The sequence below is a fragment of the Porites lutea genome, chromosome 14 (assembly GCF_958299795.1).
Source record: "Porites lutea chromosome 14, jaPorLute2.1, whole genome shotgun sequence".
Lineage (NCBI taxonomy): Eukaryota > Metazoa > Cnidaria > Anthozoa > Scleractinia > Poritidae > Porites > Porites lutea.
In genome coordinates, this window is record NC_133214.1 from 20,750,049 (window position 1) to 20,775,493 (window position 25,445).

At 39.1% G+C, this 25,445-nt stretch overlaps 3 protein-coding genes and 1 pseudogene across 4 annotated transcripts in view; 3 read left to right on the forward strand and 1 right to left on the reverse strand.

Annotated features, from left to right (window-relative positions):
• The first annotated feature begins 192 nt into the window (after positions 1–192).
• LOC140923851 (solute carrier family 35 member F5-like) lies at positions 193–4,588 on the forward strand. 2 transcript variants are annotated; one of them, XM_073373864.1, is made up of 7 exons: positions 208–523; positions 1,640–1,789; positions 2,375–2,473; positions 2,868–2,958; positions 3,235–3,285; positions 3,392–3,501; positions 4,507–4,588. In XM_073373864.1, exons 1-7 carry the CDS (start codon positions 347–349, stop codon positions 4,573–4,575), a joined length of 747 nt encoding a protein of 248 aa, XP_073229965.1. In that variant the 5' UTR covers positions 208–346; the 3' UTR covers positions 4,576–4,588. The 2 variants fall into 2 exon arrangements, with proteins under 2 accessions (XP_073229966.1, XP_073229965.1); XM_073373865.1 differs by lacking the exon at positions 2,375–2,473 and having other exon boundaries at positions 193–523.
• On the forward strand, positions 4,579–15,409 carry LOC140923854 (uncharacterized). Its single transcript, XM_073373868.1, has 4 exons — positions 4,579–4,588; positions 12,943–12,999; positions 14,705–14,771; positions 14,960–15,409. The coding sequence occupies exons 2-4, from the start codon at positions 12,956–12,958 to the stop codon at positions 15,356–15,358; spliced, it is 510 nt and encodes a 169-aa protein (XP_073229969.1). The 5' UTR covers positions 4,579–4,588; positions 12,943–12,955; the 3' UTR covers positions 15,359–15,409.
• Positions 5,886–25,445, forward strand: part of LOC140923849 (TNF receptor-associated factor 6-like) — a 32,362-nt gene continuing 12,802 nt past the window's right edge. Inside the window, exon 1 of the mRNA XM_073373861.1 lies at positions 5,886–6,013. Coding sequence (XP_073229962.1) covers positions 5,961–6,013 — 53 coding nt within the window. The 5' untranslated portion in view covers positions 5,886–5,960. The remainder of the gene's footprint in view (positions 6,014–25,445) is intronic.
• LOC140923847 (ectonucleotide pyrophosphatase/phosphodiesterase family member 5-like) lies at positions 19,074–22,424 on the reverse strand (annotated as a pseudogene).

Sequence of the window (25,445 nt, forward strand, 5' to 3'; positions counted from 1 at the left end):
CTTGTGCATATGAAAGTATGAAACCCGTGAAACAGCGAGAAAGAGCTAGACAAGCAAGACAGAAATTCTCTAAGTTCGTTTGGGGAGGCCTGTGACATGAGCCCGCGTTTAACCATGGCAATCCAAGATGGCGGCCATGTCACGAGAAGGTCAGTAGTCTTTTTATTTTTAGATTTTTATTTTGTAAAAAAGCGTTTTTCCTATAATCCCGGTCATTATAATATGTTCTTTTTTGTGCTCAACTCATTTCTGTCTTAATTTAGTGTCATGGTGCCATGAAACATCTTCGACTGCGGGTTAAATCACAGCGAAGTTAGCGTACTAAGTTTTATAAGGATTAAAGAAGATGTCTTCTACAAGTAGCAGTCGTCTTTGTAGCTGCTTCCGTTCGATGTGGGCTTCAACAGTGCAGTTTATTGTGTTACAGGATGAGAGTGTTAGGCGGAGACGACGCTTGTTGTTGGGGATTGTTGTTTTACTGCTGGTGGACGTTCTTTGGGTTGGCTCGTCAGAACTGACAGATGTGAGAACAAATTTACTACTAATTATCCATAATTTATTACTAGATAGCGTACGAAAATTAACACCAAATATTTAAAAGCAAACCATTTTATCAGAACGTTACAATAAAAATCAATGAATGTAACTATCATCTGATATTCTTGGTTTGCAACCATGTCACCCGGCAAGGCTACTGTGTTGGTGGTCAATACAAAATACATATTTTCTTTACAGAAAATCTGTATGAGAACAGGGTTTAAAGTTCCCAGTAGAGAGAAATGCTTTTGTTATTGACCAACAAGATGTTTACCATGATGTCGTCACATGAAAACCAGCTGATTTGGTTGCTTTTATCAGGAGCGGACCATTAATTAGAAAAGTTATGGCAGGGATTGGGAAGTTTTTGAGCTGCATGTCCATTATTTCGTAAGTTATTTTTCCCTTGAATTAATTTTGCATGTGTGTGCTTGTTGCCCTCCCCGCCCCACCTCCTCCCATAGCTTTTCTAATGGTCTGCCTAATAAATAGAAGTGTCCATGGCAAGAAGCTGGTGGGACTGTGCAAATAACTGATAAATAATCTATTTCCCATTATTTATTGTTGGTTGGGGTTAGAGTTTATCTTCAATACAGGCTATAGCTACCAACGACACAACTTCTCTACCTTTCCAAAAACAGATCTGACCCCTCTGCAGTGGCGTTTTCAGACCAAACTGAGGCTCAAAGTCCTGAAAAAAATTTTTTGCAGACCAGCCCCCCACCCCCCCCCCCCCCCCCCCCCTTATCTAAGAGTCTGGATCTGGCACTGCTCTGAACAAATTTTTGACACAGCTTTTTTGAAAACAAAAGTTTGCTTTCCACTTGACAGAAAATAGTTACCACTGCTGGCATCGCAGGGTTTTGTAAATAAGAAGTGGAATGTGTAAGTTAGAGATTCTTTCACTCTCTCATATCTGTCAAAAATCCATGTTGCCCAGATCTCCAGTACGTCCATAATGATTACAATCTTGCTTATGTCTTAATCAACATTCTCACTGCTTTTTATCAAGTATTTGTAGTTTTTATGGTTTACACAGAATTAGGAATTTAGTTTTCTGCTATACTTACATCTAGTTTGACCAAAACCTTTTTCTTTGCAGTTTATTTTCAAATATGAAGGATTTGACAAGCCTTTTTTCACCACATTCTTCAAGACATCATCATTTATGATATATTTGACTGGATTTCTTTTTTATGAGCCATGGAGGCTTCAATGCCTTGCATGCTTAAAGAATGAAACATCCTCAAATGTAAGTGACAAGAAAGAACATTATGATCTCTATACAGATCCTTAGATTATTATTTGCCATTTGCACAGCTCCCATAAAACACCTTGTTTATCCCCCAATTTTTGAATTTTTTGTAATTTTTCCGATTTCTTGTGAGATGACTGTAATACCCGGTTGGAAATTAAAACAAAGGGTATGCAATTATTTGCAAGGAGGAGGGGGAAGCAAATAAGGTTTATTTTGGCTGATGTGCAAATTGGCAAATTAAACTTTCAAAATATTTGTTTTATATTTTTTAGGGGGTCACCACATTAAAGTTCACATGGAGAATCTCTTACTTACTCCAAGGTCACTGAGGGCTTTCTTTTGGCATCTCTTCACTTTTTCACTTGAAAATGCAGCTGATTCCTTATCTTGAATTACCTCCTGTTTTGTTAAACTCTCTATTATAAAATCTAAAACTTACTTCTTTTTCTCAGTCCAAATCTGTGATCTTACCCTAAAACTTTTAAAGCTCCCCCAAATATGAAACAATTTTCTTTTCCCAGCGGTTAGAAAACTGGATGAATTGCTGTAGCATTTTGTCTGGACATTTTTTTTTTTCAGGTCTTGGTATCTGCTGTAAATCAAGACAGTGAACACACTTCTCTTTTAAACTCACCTACATCCTCAGGGGAAACTACCCCAATCCCAAGACCACTAATGGTGAGTTGCATCTTTTTAAACTTCCAAAGGAAACCACAGTTAAAATTCAACAAATTTCATAAATCTCAGGTTATAAAATGCTGAAATAGACAGTTTTCACTTGTATGGTGACCATCAGTTCATAAAATTTTGTGCGAAGACTCGAAATTATAACAACCATATATTAATAAGATAAAAAATTAAATAGCAAAATGAATGACTCGTTACCCCCTAATGATAGCTCCTACTTGTCACCTGTTTAGGAAACATCCCTTGATACTCTCCCAGTAAACAGTGTTGAAATTTCCAGGTAAAACAAATTAATGAAAACTTTCGGTTTCATCTTAGTAACAATGGTTAAACTCTGTTTACCTGCGGCCTGCAGTTTTCATTTCTGTCTTTTGTTAATTGTCAGAATGAGCCAACTTTTGAAGAAATGACAGATGAAGACATTTCAGCCAGCCGATCAGCTGAAGTAGCTAGTAGTTCCTTTGAAATAATTCCAAGTAAGTTAAAAACACGTGCCTGGGAGAGAGATTTACCTAGTGCTTACTAATAGTCTGGGTGCCCTGTGACTCACATCCAACATTGTCATTGTTTAAATTTAAAGTAAATTAATGTTAACTTTTAATCACATGCATGGCATACTATCAACTTCAAATACTTTGCAAAATCAGGTAACAGAATTAGGTAATTTTACAAGTGATATAATCAAGTGAAAAATATTTTAAATTATATTGGTCACTTGCTTTAATACACTCATTATCTGAACTATATAACAGGACCTAGGCGGGTGACATTTAGCAGTGTGAGAGAAGTGCGGCAATTATCAGGTAAATACATGGAATTTGGTTTATTAGGGAGCTTTTTTTGGACAGTATTTACAGCTCAATCATGAAAAATTTCCATGTTTTGAATGGAGCAAATTTGCATTTTCAGACCATAATTCTGAACAGGAGAAGTCAACCAGACTTCCTTACCACTTGGGTGAAGATCAGAAACTTCCTGTCCATCGTGCTGCTAAGGTTACCTTGCTATTCTGCTTACTGGTGAGTTGTAAGGCTTTTTTGAAGTAGTCAGGGGGTGGGGTATGGTGTGTCTGTGTGATGTGATCTAAGCCTCTCTGTGGCCCTGCCAGGGTAAATTCCGACAAGCGACAGCGCGTAAAATGAAATCGCGACAAGAGACAACCTTCCTTGGCCAAATTGCAACAATGACAGCAAAGCCGACAATAAGCGACAAGCATTTATTAGCACCAACACAAGACGTTTTAAAATTCAGATGGGCGACATGCCCCCCCCCCTCCCCTGGCAGGGCCTCCTCTTTCCTGGGGAAGTTAACAAATTAACAACAAGCTGCAGGTGAGTGGTTTCACTGCTAAGTTTTGAATACTTTGTCGTCATTTCCATGGTCGATAACAGTGGAGACTATGAAAAATTGTTGTTGATTTGTTTTTTGACAATAAAAATTGACAGTTTTGACATCCATTTCCTTTGAAATTTCTTGAAAAGTTACACATATAAGACAGAGAAGAATAAATTGTGCGACCATCACATCATTTCCATGGTCTGTGCGTTTATCAAACAAAGCTCTCCACCAATCAGTGCACAAGAAATCACTCAGTTATTGTAAAATAAATTGTCAGGTTGTTTCTTCAGTTCAAGTAGATACATGAGGATTGGCAAACCTACTACTACAGTACATTTTGCTATGAAATGTTTGAATTATTTTGGTCTCTTAAGGGGCATAATGAAGGGGGGGGGGGGGGGGTGTGGGTCCAAGTGCAAAATTTGGTCGTTAATTGGCAAGAAAGTTTTGTGCTTGCACTCACTTCTCACAGAATGGTCAATCGAAACACTTCAGGGGAGAGAAATATTTAGTTCACCACTATGTTTAACATCTTGCACACCCCTTGCCCTTCTTGCAATATTTTTTTAACATTTACTTCCTTTGGAGTTCCTTGCATTCACCATTGGAGACAATGATCATTAGACATTTAGGGAAAGCCAAATTAAACACTTTATTTTCTCTGCTGACTAGCTTCTCTTCCACAGTGGTTTTGTGCAAACTGCAGTTATCAGGAAGCCATTGTGTACACGTCTCCAGCAGCAGTAAATATTTGAACATCCTCATCAGGTAAGATTTCTTGCTACAGGTATTCCTTAGCCTAAACGTAGCCTCTTAAGCTTAAGTGTGGGTTTTTTTTTTGGCATTGGCTTTTGTGCCAGGAGATAATTTTGATTACTTTCTCAAGCTCATTGGCGTGTAATGTGCACTATCTCGTCTCACATTGTAATTAGCTGCTCACCCTGAAAAAGAGAGCTCCCTAACAACGTAACACAACTTTTCACATGCAGTTTGTGCATCATTGTGGTTATCGTTTACTTGTTACTCTTACCTCATTCAACAATCCGCTATTTCGTAAACTTTTCAACAGATATCCAGTGATATTATCCATTCTGCGAAAAACAGTTTTAAACTCTGGTGAACTAGCTAGGGCCAAATTTATGCCCACTGTGATCTGGCTCGTTAAAATAAGCGGCCAAAAAGCTTGGAGGATCATCCTGCTCTAACATTGTACATAAATAATCTATTCGTTTCTCGAAGGAAAGTGACCGATTATAGGGTAAATAGTGTGTAGGGTACTGGCCTTCTATTTTCACCTCTGAACCAGGCCAAAACACCACAGCACTTTTCTTAAAAGCTTTTTGATTCGTGATCCACGCCGGTTCTCCGTTCCACCATTTTGAATCCAAGTAATGCTTTGACAGGGCATCTAAGTAGAAAGTGTCGTTGAAAATAGGATCGAAAAACGTATTTGCTACGATCCCGTGGCTTTCCTCATAAAGTCCTGTAACTAATGTGAAATGATTCGGGAATGTCTTGGTAACAAAGGTATTGAGAAGGTGTTTCGCTTTGATGCCATTACTTGCGATTACATTCAAATTCGGAGTATGAACTTTCTCCATGTAGTCCCACCGGAAACTATCGTACGATACCAAAATTACAGTGTGTGGGTTGTGCCAGCACGATTCTCTTATTTATCGAGGCGAAGGCGTTACGATTAGGAAGAAATAAGAATAATATCACTATGTGCAATCGGTCTAGCCTCATAATGGCAAATTTTTGGAACGGTACGGACGGCACTGCAACTTTTCATTTCAACCTCGTTCGCGGGGTCTTCTCGTTTGCCACGCAATGTTGAGGCATTGGACAGGAGCCCATAATCCTTATTACGTTATCCAATCTATTTTTGGCATATTTTCATATGTAAACGCCCAAATAGGAGAGCTTGCTCGCAGGCTATTAATCAACGGGAAAGTTAACCCGCCTCGCAGCCAATCAGATGAAAAGGTCAACAAATGAATTGCTTATATTTGCAAGATCGAACTGCGAGTGTACACTACCCGTTCGTACAGTGTCCGAGACGTGAGGCATAAATTTATAGCGAAAGGAGTAAGAGGCTACAGTTTTCAATTTTTTCCCCTATATTCGAGGATTTGCAAGCATGAGTTTCCAAAGCGTTCCTTGTATCTCTACTGGGACAACTTTAAACAATCGGTAGGTTTACAAGGCTTTTACCAGTTTATTTTACCTTAGCCGAACGTGCAGCTCGTTTCAGTCGCGAAATTTGATACGGAGTTGTTACCAGTTCAGTGTGTTTCGTCTTGACAAAGAGATTCTGAAATGGCTTTCCATTTGCCCAAAATATTCTCGCAAGTTGCCCAAATCATTTTTTTACGACCGAAAAAAGTTCGAAAACAAAAGCATCGCCCCAAAATAGGGAAAATGTTTCCCTTCTTATTCGAATGACTCAAGAAAAACAGAGGACGAAAGCCAAGTAGAGAAGGTACAGGTTGGGTAGCTTGTTGTTTAATCTCTCGGTGCGAGTAGACCTGAAACCTGGAATGAATATTCCAGCACAAATGCCCTCCTTATATACTGTGAAAACAAGTGAGCAATAGTTCGTAATTTGAAAGTGTAAGAACAAATTCTGGACAAAAAAATACAAAGAATATAGTACATACTCAGCATACTTGCTATGCCCCGTCCTAAAACGAAGGAAAATTAATTTCCTGTTCCTCGAGCGACCGCGCACCCTTTAAAAGTTGGCGCCAAAATTTATACACATATTCATTGTAACCGGTCCTAGAGAAAAATAATCGGTCATATTATCGGTTGAATTTTTAAGGTATATTTTTCAAAATATCTACCACTAAGCATGCTAAATAAAATGAACATTTAAAGTTAATTTTGAGCAAAAATTGGAGTAAGAGATCCCTTTCGCCTTAGCTAAACTGAGAATATATAAAGATAACGCCAAGTCAATGTTGACAAGCAACCAGTGACAGCAAAATATTCACTTAAAAGATGCAAAAAGAAGATAGCAAGAACTTATATTAAGGAATCGCTTAAAATAGTGATAAAATAAGATTTTGCAATTTGTCTGGCTCAGTTTAATTTACAGAGATATATGTCACGACAGCATAATAAACTGCTGTTTACGTGCAAACCAATATGAATTCCCTAGTATAAAAAACTCCAAATCAAAATTCGTAAATAGACATGTCACGGTTTTCACTAAAGTAAGCTGCACAGACTGTTTTCGTGTGATTCAAACACAAAGATAACATTACAAGCACTGAGCCATGTATCGGGCGCGAGTGGTAAAACTATTTAATAACGTTTAAATGATCGTTCGCTTCCCCATAATAAGTTAATATCTTTTCCCATGTATTTACAAACTTGATAATTACCAATGAGTCGTTAACAAAAAGATATTTGCATTTTAGAATAAAAATGTGATAAATTGAGAGCAAGTTCAGTGGTGCAGAGTAAAGTACATGATCAATTAAAGATACAGTTATTTTCTCTTGAGAGATGCTACTGAATTAAAGAAATTATATCTCCGCTTCCAAGAATGATGTTCTGTTCAAGCTAACTGATTTTAACTGTGTGCTGAAAGAGATCTAAAGAAAACAGCTTAAGATTGAAGTTAACTTTACCTTGAACGTTCTTTGTCTACATGTATTTCAAAGCACGTAGCTTTCGTAATTTCTTCCAGGTGGACCGGTTAATGTGAAAAAACTCCAAATATCAGTCCATATCATCTGAATGTAGACTAGTGATTAATAATTTTCCTTTGCTACATGTTTTCCTTAACATACCCACGCTAGTAGCGTGTTTAATTCAAGTTCAACTGATGTAACTTCAAAATGGACAGATGCAAGTTATTTTCCACATGCACTGAACTGATAGGTTCTGTAGGTTTTGTGACGAAGCAGGCGCACACAAGTCGGTTTCTCACTGCGTTCACTTTATAATATTAAAATGCCCAGCTATTCCGTGCCATGTTGGGTAATATCTTGGCCTGATAAAGTACACCATTAGTTTCCTTCGCCTGCGGGAATCCAAGGATGACCAACATAAATTTACAGCTTTAAACAAATCGATGATGGAAGTTAAGTTTCGCTCTGAACCAGGTCTGAAAGACATCAGGACATTCTGCCATGGAACCCGCTTTCGTTTCTCATACAAAATATTAAAAACGTCGTCTGTCGATTCTCTTTAGTTTGCCAGTGAAATTTCTTGAAATTTGATTATGTATTTCTGTTACCAATCAGAGAACGCTTATATCTGCTACGTCATTGTTTTTGACAAGCAGATCACGCTATACTCTCGTTTGTTTGTTTTTTTTTTTCGTCTGATGAGTGATGAGCGCCCTGAGTGCAATGTGAACTGACTCAAGAATCCGTCTTTGATTTTAATTGTCAGATTGCTATTTATTTACGCATTCACTTTGCATAGAGCACTTCTGCAACTAATCGAAGCGACAAACGTTGCACGACGTTCATGAACAGCCGGAGGGAGGCAAAGCACGAAAAGCGAGAGACCCTCGCGCACTAGCGTGCTTCGGTTTGTTGACAGAAAGGGTCATATGGTACCCTGCGAGCAGAGGCCGATCGATCTTCCTAGATAAGACTTATCTAGGAAGATCGAAGGGCCTCTGCTAGCAGGGTAGTCATATGGACACTTCAGCCGGTTACCGGGATGAAAGGGGCATGAACTTGTGGTCCGGATGGCGTTGTCTAGCATTTTCTACATCATAAGCATGCCGGAAGAAAACCCCAAGTGCGGCGATGTGATTGGTAATCCTACTAAGGGAATCACATGCCCTTGGTTCAAAGAATGAAAGTATAGACATAAATGACAAAAAAACAGCAAAGAGAAAGAGACTCCGCATATGTGACAATATTCGGCCGACCGGCCGCTCTGTGTCTTGTTTGAATTGTTAGCGATGTAAGCTATGTCCAATTAAGGGCAAAGGCTTTAAAACTTATTAGTCTGGACATTTAGACAATTTCAGAGAAGTTGGGGTAGCTCTCGAAGAGAGAGAGTAAAGGAAAAGGCTATATTTTTGGCTTTGCTTTTACCACACAGTAGAGGATTCGCAAGTATGAATTTTCAAAGTACTCCTTGTACCGCTAGTGGGACAAGAATTAACAATCGGTGGGTTTATTAAGTTTTTAACATTTAACAGAACGTGATTCCAAAACGCTTCGCCGGCAAAGAAACTCTCAACGCTTATTAATTTTGCTGTTTTGCATTGGGTTTCGTCTTTAAAGCGCAAAACCAAGAGATTCAGAATGATTTTGCTTAAAAATTCTACTGTATATGTAATTGGCCCCTGTTAAATTTTGACTACAATGACAAATTGCAGTTGTTTATATCATATCATGATCGTGCGGAGTAGAGGAAATCAGTTGTCAGCAGTTGGGTCGTGCATCCCTAGCTCGAAGCGCCAGGCGAGCACTCTAACTCTGATCTGACTCGTAGATAGACCATACCCACTGTTTACTAGACTCATATGCGAAACACGTCTTACATATTTTATCGTCAGAAATGTAACAGAAGAGGCAAAAATGTTGTCCACGCATGTAGCCTAGGAATCAGGAATACACCGACTACACACCGGGCGAGTGCGGAACGAAGTAATAGCATCAGAATAAACTTAATTTCGCCCTTTTGTAGGCAATAAAGCCTACTACTCGAAGCAAACAGTATTGCACGACGTTCACTTCTATGAACTCCGGAGGCGTGTTGGAGGTGTGTGTATGTAGAAGCCAATCAGAAGCGATACAACGAAGTTATGTCATAAAATAATTAAATCATTTTCGAAGTGTCTATTTTATCTCGCTCCGCACTAGCTGATCGTCGAAACACTTAGGAAAAAGTTCTAATTTTCAGGTTTTCTTCGTTCACGACACACAACGACACAACACTAGCGGAAGTTTTGGAAGTATGAGTACTCAGCTAACTGGAACAGCGATTTTCACCCGGTAGGTATAAGCATGCATCAAGCTTTTACGATCGAGGCGTTTTTCGCTGTGGCTATATGGCCGGTAACCGGTCAAGGTTTTCAAAATACTAAATGGCCGGCAGTTCTATATTCTCAGTAAATTTCACAAAATCGAAAGATTCCAGCTAATCTAAACTATCATATGTCGATTTAGAAAAGTCAAGCGATCCTGAAATGCTTTACAGATCTCAAGTCTAGTGTTTGATTTTCGCTGGGCTCAGAGGTCGGAGGAAATCATGTTTTGTGACACTAATAAATTTTTGCAGTTCGACTGCCGGTCAAGGTTTTCAAAATACTAAATGGCCGGCAGTTCTATATTCTTAGTAAATTTCACAAAATCGAAATATTCCAGCTAATGTTAACTATCATACGTCGATTTAGAAAAGTCAAGCGATCCTGAAATGCTTTACAGATCTCAAGTCTAGTGTTAGGTTTACGCTGAACCATGTTTTGTGACACTTTTCAGCTCGACTGCCGGTCAAGGTTTTCAAAACACTAAATGGCCGGCAGTCCGTTATTCTCAGTAAATTTCACAAAATCGAAAGATTCCAGCTAATCTAAACTACAACATGTCGTGATCCTGATCAAACCAGCCGGTTTTGTGGAATTTCTATATCATATTTTTGTTGGTCGCGAGTCTTTGGATGTTCGTGTGTCACAAAACATGATTTCCTCCTCTGAGCCCAGCGCAAACCAAACACTAGACTTGAGATCTGTAGAGCATTTCAGGATCGCTTGACTTTTCTTAATCTACTTATGATAGTTTAGATTAGCTGGAACCTTTCGATTTTGTGAAATTTACTGAGAATAACGGACTGCCGGCCATTTAGTGTTTTGAAAACCTTGACCGGCAGTCGAGCTGAAAAGTGTCACAAAACATGGTTCAGCGTAAACCAAACATTAGACTTGAGATCTGTAAAGCATTTCAGGATCGCTTGACTTTTCGTATTTTGACTTTTAGTATTTTGAAAACCTTGACCGGTTACCGGCCATATAGCCACAGCGTATTTTAATGGCCGTGGTATACACGTACACACAACGGTATTGAATGGCAAGTCACTACTTACGATCAAACTAGATCGTTGAACCTTCCTAGTTTTTAAACTACGCTGGTATTAAGGCTAGTCGTGGAGAGACAGGCTTAAGATGCAGATGAAGAGTGAGGAAATCGGGGAATGTTCTGATCAATAAAAAATTACACAGTTTGTCCAGCTACAAAATAATTACTTAAAGCAAACCGTTGGAGAATCCCCTGCCCAGGGGCGGATCCAGGATTTTTTTCAGGAGGGGGTACACTCGTCTCTTGCTCTACTTCAACACCAATAAACCACATAGTTTTCTTTTTTTTGCAGAATACCAGTTGTATTAGAAAACCGCAGGTCATCTCAGGTGGGGGTGCGCACCCCCTGCACCCTCCCCCTAGATCCGCCCCTGCTGCCCGAAACACCCATATCGTCGACAATAATCGCTTAAGCAGTGACTTAAACCGAAAAAAAGGGGAAGCAAGACATACCACTAAAAATGTAATAAGCTAAGAACATTGTGTCAACATTGAGTAGAAACAAAAAGCCCAGCCAGCTAATGATAATTCTGTCAGGCTACTCATGTAAGGAAGTGCTCTATGAACCAAAACCCATAGGTCTTAATTCACAGGAGAAGAAAGAACCTTATTCGGACACCTAGGGCAATCAAAACAGTTAAATCATACATTTTAAAATACTACGATGAGTACAGATTAATTGAAATGCATCTCTTGGGAGACTACCAGATCAAATGAGATTTATTTTACAGTATCTCCGTTGCTAGGAAAAATTTTGTTATATTTTCTCATTCTTTTAAAAATTTCATGTCTGGCTGAGTTAAGGTTGCTTTCAAATCACCAGAAAGATATAGAAATTCTATACATCGGTACTTTGTAGGTAACTTATGGTAGCTAAAATATGAGTCATTTCATTTATATTTCATTTATGGTACCTAACTTTAGATTATAAAATAACTGGAGCGATCACCTTTAACAATGACAACAATAGCCATGTTCAACTTATCTTGAGTAGTGTACAATTTTTCTCTTGCGGCCTTTATTAAACGTGCTCTAGAGAGTTCACAGAGGTTCCATGATTATCCCCTCATGACATTCTCCGTTTTCTGACTGTAACACACGTACTAGTGTGTTGGAGCGTTTCCTGCCGTGTAATATTAAAATTGTGACATTCTGTACAGTGATCACACTGATTAGACAATCTCATAATTGCCGTTCCTTTCGCATCATCAATGCCGGAAGTAGTGTCGATCTCGAAGTATTGGAAATCTAATCTTGAGTTCTACTGCTCTAAATAAAAACTGCAGCCAGAAGATGTTTCATTACTCAGTAGTTTGCATTTGCAGAATCCAGTCTTGAATGTATTTTTGTTGTCAATCAGAAGGCCTTTTGTATTGGCCTCAAGTATGTAGAATTTCATTTGCGACCTGATCGGGCCCGAAGTGAAAGTGGCGGTCCCGCGACTTACCTCGCAGCAAAAATCCAGCAAGAAGGTACATCTAAGCGCAGGAAAACCTCACAAGGCTTTGACTGTGACATCACACAGACGGCTCGAAGTCAATCAAGAAACTGTTAAAAAAAGATCATTAGAGCCGCCTCCTTGTTAGTGACAAGCCTTAAGACTTCCCTTGGAGAGGGGTAGTTTGCAATGCATCGTAATATGTTCCTAGAAAACTCCCATGTTCTATTTGGATTATTTGTTTCTATTTATATAAGTGGAGTGCTTGTAAACTAGCTGTAAAGCTATGTTCACTGCCACTAAAAACAAAGCTTTACCTTCCACCAGGAGACAAAATTAAACCTGCCCCTCCCCTCCCCTCCCTACATTCTTAATGCCACAGGAAGTATAGAAATTTAAAGGTCCCAATGAATTCAGCCAATCAGAAGAAAAACTAATAACTGTTTATAATTACCTATAGAAAACTATAAAGGGGTCGCGACAAAATTTTTTTGTCGTGCGTTTACACGTACGGTACGACTGCTACGACAGAGCTGAGAGGTCATTTTGAAACTGGTATGTACGAAAACAGATAATCGGACAAAAGACCTAATTTTTATCCGTTATTTTCATTCGTGCATAATTGGAAACAGAGTTTTTGCAAGTATGAATTCCAAAAGCAGTCATTGTGGAACAGGAATGAGAAATCGGTAGGTCAGAAGGTGTTAGGGTTTAATACACTAGCGAAGCCGTGATACTCAAGCTGACGTCACCTCCTATTGATATTAATGTGCCGCGCAGGACCGCGTTAAAAATTTGAATAACAAAACAATTTTTGTAAACGGTGATGTCTTATATACAAATCTACTCAACAGTGGAAATACTCAATACTGTTTTGCCTTTTCTTAAAATTGTGATACCGTCCAAGACAAATAATTTAAAATGGCTTCTGATAAAAATATTAACGATCAGATCAGATTTTAACCACGACATACAGAGCCTGATGTAATTTGCAACTTATAGCCCACCGTTTAAAGCATTTTCCGGGACTATTTTAGTTCATAGGGTCCCCGTAAAACTTTAAAAAGTGAAGAAGGTTACATTTCGTAAGAGTTTTACGTTCCGTTGTCAGTAATAATAGAGAATCCGGCGTAAAAGGAGTAAGTAGGTAAGTAACTACTTTATTTAACGACAGGAAAAACTGATGAACTAGTGGCCCTTAAAAAATGATAAAGGAAATGAAGAAGAACTGAATTCTATTTTTTATTTAACCCCCCTCCCCCCTAAACAAAATGCTTTTTAGTAAACTGTGTGTTTAAAAAATAATACTCAAAAGTTCTAGAGAGCCCCCCTTTTCATAGCCACAGGAAAAAGAGTACAATATCGTTAAACAAATGCTTCCCCCAGTTTCTTCTTGGCTACTTCCTAATGTGATTAGAGAGTCCACAAGCCAGATCACTGTAATGACTTCATCATTCGATTCAACCTCCAATAACGGCCACCTTTCCTCAATGGCCACCTCTCTACAACGGCCTCTTTATTTTGTCCCGGCGGACAGTCCATATATTGACTCTTATTTAAATCTCTCTACAACGGCCGCCTCTCCACGTCGGCAACGGCCACTAAAACGTGTCCCCAACTGCCAAAATAACCCTTCAACAAACGGCCAGTTATTTCAGCGACTGAAGAAAAAGTCAAGAATGGTCATGCATGATATTTGATCTGTATGGCGCGTTGATGATTTAATCGCGACAATCGTATTTGTTTCATTTATATTCTTTTCTTTACTGCTGCAGTAAGCATAAATTGTCTACGATACTTATAGCGAATATTGCGAACCTCTCTCGTTTTGTCACGTTAACATTTTGATTCAAAACATAATTCTAGCTTTTTGCGTATTTTATCTCTATTTATTATTTATGATTGGATTATTACCATTATGGAAGACAGTGAGCATAAACTTAGCACAATAAACATATTGTACTCCCTAACAAAAATTGTCATATTACTCCCCTACCTCCCCATAACGACCATCTCTCTACAACGGCCATTTTCTTCTGTCCCCAAGATGGCCGTTTTGGAGAGGTTTGACCTGTAGATCGCGGCTTGACGTGGTAGAACAAGACGAATACATATACATAAATTGGGCATATGGCCGTGAGGGTACAGCTTGTATTGCTTGCAAAAGTGGTTAGTGTGTTGCTTGTATAAGTGGTTATGAGATAGTCTTTTAAATCTGAGGGAATATTCTTGTTTTTTGATGCAACAAAAGAAAAAGGACATTTGTTTCTATAGCTTGATAACCGCAGTAAATGCGTAATTTGTATTAATATCTTGAGGGCAGTATGAAAATATTATAGTGCACCAACTATTATTTAAATGTCAGTGCTCATTTGTTTTCTTTTGATTTCTCAGGGGATTCCTGGAAAGCAATGGAGCTCAGCAACACCCAGAGGAAAGGCTACAGCCAACAGAACAAGAGGTAGGTAGATAAGTTTGCCAGAGGTACTTGATATGGATATTTGTTTCTCTAATGTAGATTAATATGCAATTATTACCTTACACATAATGGTTCATTATCTTTAATTATATTTACAATAATAATTATTTTAGACAGCTTATAACCATCGTTAACTAATTTGAAATATTTACGTAATGTTAAACTTGTAGGAAGTTGTGGGTCAAGAAAGTAGCGGACTTGTCCTGAGAGAGCGGATGGAAGGGCAGGCTAATGGAGGTGAAGACAATTTGGATCCGGTCTGTTACGTACCACCATATACGCCTAATCAGCTAATGGAGTTGGAGGTTCCCCTGCAATCCCTGTTGCAGTCAGTGCATTCTAGCCCTGTACGTGAGCAAGCCAATGAGGGATACCTTCCAGTGACTGTAGGACCCTCAGCAAATCAACTGAGTTATAGACAAGAACAGACAGGAGCATCTGCGTTGGCCAATGGAGCTGGGTATCCTCCTGAGGCAGCAAACAACGTTGAAAGACTTCCAGTTGAGCATCCTGACACGCCTGAATTTCCGTTACATCAGCATGAGATTTTAAACAGGCAAGTGACATAATCTGCAGTGCTTTCGCCATTATAACATTTCAAGTATACTCAGTTAGTAGTAGTCGAGGAATTGAACAGGTAGGAATTTCTTTGGTCCTATCTGCTGCACCCATTAGTAGTCTTCCTTTCTCTTTTCTTTCCTTTCCTTTTTTTTAACGTGTTTGAACTCAATTTTAAGAAACATAGAATTTGGACAAAACAGTTGAAGTCTCAGAAATACTTTCTACTGCAATAGACTGCGAGACTGCGAGAACTTTAGGAATTGATGGTGCTTTTAAGTAACGGTACTCTTATTCCACCATTGCGATTACAAGTCAGCACCTTTGTTCATGTATAAGATAACAAACAGGGGCACCTCGGTATAGACGTTTTGTAAAAAAGTTGATTGCCTCATTGTTTGAATGAATGGAAGATATTAAATTAAATTTTCTTGTATGCAGACTGCAATGTATAAAAATCGAGTTTCAGTCAGTGAGTACTTTGGTGATCCTAAACTCACAGAGACCATTGGCATTAAAGTGTTTAAAGTCACGAAGGTGGTCCATAGGTCCCTTGGTGCAAGCGTATAAGTGTTTTAGGTAAAAAGTGCCAAGTATCCTTAAGCTGAAGTGCATTACCTGTTAAGGTCAGGTACAAATTTTGTTTTGTTTATTAGTTAAATGAAAAGTGAATTTTAAGTCTTTCAATCCGTTTTTGTTTCGTGCATGTTAATTCCATTGCGGCCCAGACAATATGTATCAGAAAATCCCCTTAGCAAGTCAAGGTTAAGCAGTGTTTTTATCACTGGACGAGAAATAAATATTATATGCTAGAACTTTGACCTGAATGTCAGTCACTTGTAAGTGATATCGATGATCTGCTCTAAATTTCAGGCCAGCTTCACCTAAACTTATAGAAGCTGCTCTAGTAGCACAATTCTGTTATGGAAAGTACATCCTCAAAGTGAAGAACTTCTCCAAGCTCCTCCAGAACGCGAGAGATGTAATGGGATGGTCATATGAGAGTCTTCCATTTTCCACTGATCCATTTGGATACCAGTTTTCCTTAGTAATTTATCCACTGGGCGTGAACGGTGGGAACAGGGAGCACGTCAGTCTTTTTGTTCGCACAAAGCGGGGCGAGTTTGATAATATCCTTCCCTGGCCCTTCATGGGAAGCTTCTCTTTCACCATACTGGATCAAAGCGATGTTGCTGACGGTTTTCACAACCACATCACTGGTACTTTTGCTACCAAAGGTAACCAGAGAGCTTTTAGGAAACCCACGGCCGGGGAAAACGACACGCTTTACGGCTTTGCAAAGTTTGCACCCATCGAAATGGTTTGTACTCAGCGGTTCTCAAGAGAAGACTCGGTAATGATTAAAGTGGAAATTGCTAAAATCCCCTAAGCTTTTTGTACAGGGAAAATTTAATCCCAGGAAGTTTTTCAAAAGTAGAATAAAAAAATTAGCTAAAAAAATACTATAAACGTTGCAATGATTTCCAGTCTTAGTCCAAAATCCAGTAGGAGACAAAAGTAATAAAAGCTAGTTCTATCAGTCAGTTAAGTTTTTAGTCTTTACACTGACATCATTTCTAACCTCTACCAGGAACAGGCTTGAATTTTACCCAACCAATATAGTCAACTTATATATACTTTTAAAATTTCCATTATTTTTATTTTTTGCGCTCTAATGTGGTGAACGAGCTCGGAGCACATCTTGTTCCATTGGTTTAAAACCATTAGCTCAGTATGTTTTGATCACACCCAAGAGCCATGTCACACCATTGTCCAGCTTTGAGAGTCTAGTCGCGAACACTAAGCAAAACTGAATAGCCAGTGAAACGCTCTGGGTGTAGTTTTGATACGTAATCGCCTTATTATTTTTATTACTCTTTTTGGTATACCCAGGCAGTCTATAGCTTGCCTTAGATACGCTGCTTTCCTTTCGGAATGGAAATATATAAAGATGGATCGAACCATCATCGACTGTGTCTCGGGCCGCGGGTGCAAGAGGAACAATTGGATCTCGGATATTCATTATTCTTCGAAATTATTTCGTATAAAATCGATGTCCTAAAAAATGCTGACTGTCTAAGATCATGATTGCTCTCACCCATCCACCTGTGCTCAAGAATCGAGGGTGGTAAAGAGGGGCACAGATGAGGAGGGTAAAAGGAAAAAGTAACAATAACTGTCTTGAGATGAGAGTTACATGCATTTACCGGGGCAAGGCAAAGTCCGAGGTATTGATACTGCGGTCCTAGGTGACAACGTAAAAAAAAAGGCGCAGTTCGATACTTCACATGCATATACTTAAAAGCGTGTGCACTATTTTCTTGCAACAGCATCGCCATGACAGACCTATTTAATGTTTGCATACACCTTACCGTGTAAGGAAATTTTTGTTTTAGCCCTAAACTTGATGGGCTGTCTAGTCTGATTTGACTTATTAATATTGTTAGTAATTATGCTTTTGCAAAGTAGTCATAGTGTATGTTTCCAAAAAGGGAGTGGCAAATGAATCCTTCTTGTTATTGTACGTAAGGCCTGGTTTTCTCTATCTTCGAACTTGGTACTCAGTATTACGTGGAGAACATCTCGATTTTCAAAGTATTCAATTAGAGCGGACATGCCGTCAGCTAAATACTTGTAAATTTACCTCATTCGCCATCCCTACAACTATTAGAGATCTTAAAGGAAGAGAAAAAGGAGGTTTTAGTAAAAAATAATGTCAAAAAAGTCAAATGACAAAGAAGGAATAGAGGCAAAATTGTTAACTTAAGCAGTTAAAAAATGCTCAGTAAATAACTATTATTAGCAATCAGTGTGAAATATTGTTCTAGTGGTTTTCAATAAAGCAAAGGTAAAACGTTACATATGACTGTTGTTTATTAGAACTGTTCGTATTTGGTCTATTTGCAACCGAGGACAGTTTCCTTTGTGCCGAGATCCTTGTTCTGGCCCCATAACAGACTCAGCAAATTAATACTGGAAGTGTGAATCTTATTTCTCTTTAACCTCATGGATTGCATTGACCAATTAAACAATAGCTTTTTTGTTAAAGATTGGAACCCAGGAATTATTTGATAAGTAAGTTGAGTATGATCGTCCGGGTGCAAATTTACAATACAATATAAATTTTATTGTAAACTCCCCATGGGGGCTTTTCAGTAAGGGTGAACGTAGTCCTGAATAGGACTGTTGTTGACAGTGACTGACGTTTCGACAACCTGTGCGGTAGTCATCTCCATAGTCAAAGTGAGTTGTATCAAGTTACCTCTAGTCATTGACCTGATCGGGTCGCGATGTTATTGGTCGTCTGTCAGTTAAGCTGTGATTTTATTGGCTATGAAGACTCGTAATGTCATTGGTGCGTTTCGATCAGTCTATTGTCACAACTGTTGGTTGTCCAATCATTCTTTCGTAGTTAGTTTTGCTTGAGTCCGTCAATAAGTCATCTTCTGAGACCCAAGGGCAGCTAGTCGGGACGACAGAACGGTCGCAGTGAAAGTTTACTATAAGATCAAGAAGAGCCCTGGGCACTTACACTTACCGAACCAGTTCCAGAAACGTTTGAATTGCCTGCTTCTGATTTTTTGTGGCCAATCAGCAAAATAATAATTAATAATTTATTAATTGAGTGAGACATCAAAATAACAGCACAAAACTTTAAAAGGACAGTTTTTAAATGATTTGTTGTCTGTAACATAATAATTCTTGACCGGGAGACATATTTATTTATTAATGACACATAAGAGAGTATATATTCACATTTTCAAATGGTTCTGAAACAAAGCCTTCTTTGAATGCAGGTCCTTGGGCAAGAAAAAAAGGGTGCATATCAGGGAATTGGTTACTGTTGCCATGGTTACCACGACCGTCAATTTTCGACTTGTTTTTTGTAATGGTCCATCCTTCTTCCGCGACAATGAAAATCGGCATGACACGTCGGTTATGCCTGTAATGAAACTCTTCAGGTATTTCTTCTTTAAGGTATGTATATAGATGTGGAACAGTCTTGAGCTTCTGGTAAGTGTCATTCAACTTTCCTTTCTTGGGTAGGATATGAAAAAACACATTAGAAGCATGGTCTGCCCTGTTTGGATCAGTGATAAGTGTATACCAGTCTGATGGAAATTATGTAATAATCCAGCTGGAGTTGTTGACATCTGCCATGCCATGGTCACTTGTGATAATCAGGTTTACCTAAAATGGGTCATAAAAATACAGTGGAAATATATTTAGATCCGTCAGTTGTTACCTAATAATAATCTTATGGGACACGTAAAGAATTACTACATCTTACCATATATATCACATATCACAAGCGTTTACCAAAAGACATTCTCTTCATAATTGAAGAAATCCAGTACCACAAATGAAGAGCAAAACAGTATGTTTTTTCGTCCTTCACCTCTTTTGACCAACTTTACTGGCCTTCATCAGAGTGAATGGCTGTTACAAGCATATCACACACCATTGACAACAACACACAAATTTGAAAATTTGCATGCGCTACGAAGAAAGCTAGATGGCCCCATGCTTTTACCGGCTGTGAGACCTAGTAGCCCCGTTCTGGCTAAAAAGAAGTCAGTTTAATTTGAGCCCTGAGGCTGAATGCAGTTCAACATAATAATAGGCCCATTAATCCTGGAGTGCTGACGTCCCCCCAGAGTCAATAACTACCACTTATTAACCTTTCCATTTGGTCATTACAGGGAAATCTCGGTCAGCAGTTGATGTATGACCATGAACTACTGACCGAAATCTCAGACTGAGGTCAGACATTGCCCTGTAATGACAGAATGGACGAGGTTAATAAGTTATTTATTATAAGGCCTTTTCATTATGGACCTGAGCCTGCAATCAAGCTGGATAACTTAAAAAAAACAGGTCACTTCGGTGAGTTGTACACTTGACCCTGCGATACAGTCATGTGACACTGGTCAGTGGATACCCTATATTTTGACAGCTGTCTATTGACTATTACATGGATGTCCAGAAGGATGTTAGCCTGAGTATCACTGAGCATTTCTTGGGGAAGGCCTAATACTCAGGCTATAGGGATTTCCACTATCAAGTTTAGCACAGATTTTATATGCCTTGGACAGCCAGCTAGTAATGCACGGCCAAATTTACAAGAAAATAATGCCTGCTTAGCAGCGAATCGGAGCATGCATACTATTGTAGCCATTATAAATATGATACCTCATCTAGATTTAAACAGTCTTTAAAATGAAAGTTGGAGAACAACTGTGGCACAGTGGTTAGAGCATCCATCTAGTTTTGCTCCTTTTTGGAAGACAGCACCCAGAAAATGGCCCATTAACTAACTCTAAAAGGTGTTTTTCAGCAAAATGTCCAGGAGTGCAGTGATTTTGTTGCAAATAGTTGTGGGCCCTGGGACTCCTCTTGTGAAAAATCATGAGACCTAGTCCAGAACTGATGAGTCCCAGTTGGAAAAACAAACAATCCTAAATTGGGACTTAATGTAACCAGACAGTTAATCTGACTCCAAAACTCTGTATTACAGTTTCCTGAATTTAAAATACACTCGTTCAATAAAAAAAATTTTATTGTAAAGCACAAGAAAGACAAACCAATATTTGTTGTTAAAAAGTAGCCACAAGAACAGCCGCAGAAACCACACGAACAGGATACTATACAAAAGCATCCTCAGATCAACTGAACAACCTTTGAATCCTACAAGATAAATGCCATGAATTATTTTGCGTCTTTGGGGATTTTTTGCACAACGCAGAGGTAACAGAATCACTGGCAGTGTGAATGGAATATTCTGAACATAAAATCCATCATGTTGACATCTGATGGAGCATCATCATTGGCTTTAGTAGTGAATAACCCTCGGCATTGGGTATGATCTAGTCATACACAAAGTATCCTGGATCACTGATGTAATCTAAACCCAGCTAGTGAGGTCTGTGAAGCAGAGCTGGGATCCTTAATTGTTCTGGAACCACAATGGACTCAACAAATTACCAACCAGATTGGCCGATCCAACAATGGCTTCTTTACGGGCCAATCATAGCACATGCGATGAACTCCAATCCTGATACACACAGCTGGGGACCCAGAACAAGAATATTTCGGTGCTCAGACTTGCAGACAGACTGAACCAGAGATTTAGTTTTGTTTATGACACAGGCCAGCAGTGCACAACCGCAAGGAGTGAAAGGGCTCCGTGATGCCACACCAGAAGTGTAATCAATCTTAAATAAACTTAATCATCGCGTACATAATTGTTGATGAAAGAATCGTAGTCAGCTGATGTCAACTTTTCACAGTAAACTGATTGATTTGGCTGTTATTTAAGATTAGATCTTCTTACCTGACTCAACAATCCTCGATTTCGTAAACTTTCCAACAGATATCCAGTGACATTAACCATTCTACGAATAATGCTTTTAATCTCTGGTGAATTGGGGCCAAATTTATGCCCACTGTGATCTGGCTCGTTAAAATAAGCGGCCAAAAAGCTTGGAGAATCATCCTGCTCTAACATTGTACATAAATAATTTATTCGTTTCTCGAAGGAAAGTGACCGATTATAGGGTAAATAGTGTGTAGGGTACTGGCCTTCTATTTTCACCTCTGAACCAGGCCAAAAAACCACAGCACTCTTCTTAAAAGCTTTTTGATTTGTGATCCACACCGGTTCTCCGTTCCACCATTTTGAATCCAAGTAATGCTTTGACACGGCATCTAAGTAGAAAGTGTCGTTTAAAACAGGATCGAAAAACGTATTTGCTACGATCCCGTGGCTTTACTCATAAAGTCCTGTAACTAATGTGAAATGATTCGGGAATGTCTTGGTAACAAAGGTATTGAGAAGGTGTTTCGCTTTGATGCCATTACTTGCGATAAAATTCAAATTTGGAGTATGAACTTTCTCCATGTAGTCCCACCGGAAACCATCGTACGAGACCAAAATTACAGTGGGTTGTGTCAGAACGATTCTCTTATTATATCGAGGCGAAGGCGTTACGATTAGGAAGAAATGAGAATAACATCAACATGTGGAATAATTCTAGCCTCATAATGAAAAACTTTCGGAACGGCACGGACAACGCTGTTCGTGTAGTTCGCGTACTCATTTCCAAGTCGTCCCTTGTATTTGCTCAGTCTAGGGAACGCGCGTGCGCGACCGGGTTATAAACAAGCTGGGAAGTCTATATTTCTCTTTTGAGAAAAGTGCGTGGGAAGGAATAATGTTTGATGTGCATAATCTGCGGCAACCGTGTCAGTCAGGTCAACCAACTCATCAATCACAAACCGTAAAATAAGCGCCACCGTCAACAGTCCGGAATATCCCTAAATTTAAGGACAGGGCCAACTGGTCACGCGACACTTTTCAACCAATGAGAGGGCGCGCTTGTGTTTATCAACAAACAAATCAAAACATCGCCCCAGTGATCAAAAATTTTCAAAACAACGGACGGCAAAAAAAAAAAAAAAATTCCCTACGACTTTTTCAAAAAGTGGTTTGAATATATTTAGGAGGTGCCCCTGAAGCTTAGAATATGGTGATAAAATGTGACAAGAGGGGCGAGGCAAAAATGTTGTGAGAGTTGTAGCTAGTGCTTCAGGCATGTTGCAGGGAAACAAATGAACCGAGCGCGCCACAACTTGAAGGCGGGTCACGTTTGTTTTAAATGTTTATTTACATATTTACGTCGTACCTGGCGAGCGAGGAGTGAAGTATAACTTCACATAACTCTTCTGTACGCAATCAGGTTTAATTTTCTCTACAGAGAAGCAGAGAAAGGCCGATTTTATACCAAAAAACTTTTGCAGACGCGCTTATTTCCTGCTTATTAGTACTGAGGGCAGGCCGAGATGCGGACGCCCATGGAAACACCTTGCAGTTATTTTTCGGTTACGGCAGATCCGGCAAATGAGTAAGTTAACTGGTTTATCGCCTGAATTTTTAAGGTTGACTGTTATTTTCTAATATCTACCACTAAGGAGCATGGTAAGCAACCAACAGCAGAGTATTCACTTGCATTGGTTTTGGCTGGATGTGAAAGAACTTAGACGCAAAGTAGCAAATTGAGGAACCGCTTAACATAGTTATTAAATAGGATTTCGCAGTTTTGTTTAGCTCTGTATAATATATAAGGATATATGTCTCCACAGCATAATAGACTGCTATTTACAAGCATATCAATATGAGAATTCTCTACTTTCAAAACTTACAAATCCGGCAGGCAAAATTCTTCAATAGAAATGTCATGGAATTCTCTCATGAGCTGTAAACAGTGTTTACAAGTGACTGAAACACAAAATGAACATAAAATAACAAGCAAGGAACACTTGGTTCACCTTGTGACTGCGCTTTCCTGATTTTTCAGTTAACTGTGTTTCAGAGAGAACAAACATTGGACCAAGCTAGTGATTCATGAACCAGCATATGAAAACGCGTGTGTAAATTTATAATATGAGCCTATTTTAACTTTATCAGAATGAAAGAAATAGGTCGACTTACTCTGACCTGCGTATTTATGGAGCTTAATACTGACATTTTGATAGTCGTTCGCCTCCCCATAATAAGTGAATATCCTTTCCCGCCATGTAGTTACAAACTTGATAATTACCAATGAGTCGTTACCGAATACCGAGAAGAGAATAATTGTACTTAAGAATAAAATGCGAGAAAGTAAAACCGAGTTCAATGATCGATACAAATGCTATCTTTATTTTCTTTTAAGAGATACTACCGAGGGTCTAGTAAATACATCTCTGCTACATAAAAAGTTCAAGTCCACATTAAATTGTTTACTTTACCTTGCCTGTTCTTTGTCTACATTTATTTCAAGCATAACTTTCGTTATTCCTTCCCGCTTGATCGGTTATGCGCAAAAAATCCAAAGATTAACTGAATGCGGACAACGGGAGTGTTTCTTGCTTAGTGGACAGATTCTCATAAAAAGTCAACCTCCACGCTCACGCAGACACCTCATTATCAACTCTGTTTTAGTAACAAACCTTTCCGTTTCTGAAGGTAAAAAACCTTCCGTTAAGAGCATGTCGATGTCCCCAGCGCTAAGTATAAAACCGGATAGAATAATTTGTAGACGTCAATTTCAGTCACGCAAGACCATCCGTATTCGTTGCGTATTGGTTTCATAATTTCTTTAGTTTGCTGGGGAAAAAAAGCAGAAAAACACTGAATACCCCTGTAGAAAAAATGAATGTGGATCTTTCCCTCCTTTTTGTGTTTCTTTGGCACTGCGTGCTTCTAATCGCCAGTGAGATTTTAATTCGGGTCATGTCGCAGCTAACTACTCAAATCAGTCGAATAAACTGTTTCCATTCTCTCACACGGTAGCATGGACAGAAATGATCAAATGATAACTTTGCTAAGCGCAAACTATTGAACAAATTTCTTTGTTTTCACTTTATTTTTTTTAGGTCTCATTGGTATTTTATACACGCGCTGAGTATGCAAGGAGCGTATCAGACTGCCTGTCAAATACATCCGAGCTTGCTGATTGGCTAACTTGTAAAAAAAACAGTTCGTTGAGCTACGGTCCCGGGGGGGGGGGGGGTACTCCTTTACAAGAGGCTAATAGGGATGTGCCGCTGGATCATGATGGGGTCGCATTCTCACGACTGGAATGACTATAATGGTGTCTCATTTTCAATAGAGTTACAAGAAGGGGGTCGCAAATTTTCGGATTTTGGGGGTAAGTAGCGATTCAAAGTGGGAAGATTCTCGGTTAAAAACCAGAAAGTTGTTGTTTATTAAATTTAACAATAAGCTCGCATTGACCGCATTACATTCCGCCGCTTGAAACGACATTGATAAGGTAGATGTATAAATAGAAAGTGACTATGTTCATGGGATCGCGAAAATTACATTTTCCAAAAAGTTACTAAGATGAGGTCTATAGTTGGCTAAAAAATAGACTATAATGGGCTAGGGGCTCTGAGAGGCCAGCGGCACATAACCAGCAACAGGAGCCAATAACCCTGCCAGCAAACATTAACCCAAGTAACGTCCTCCCCGGGGCTACGGTAAGGCTAGCCTGCGTGGCAGGCGTTCGAAAGGGAAGGGGAAGGGAATTAGGGCGCGAGACCACGCGCGAGGGA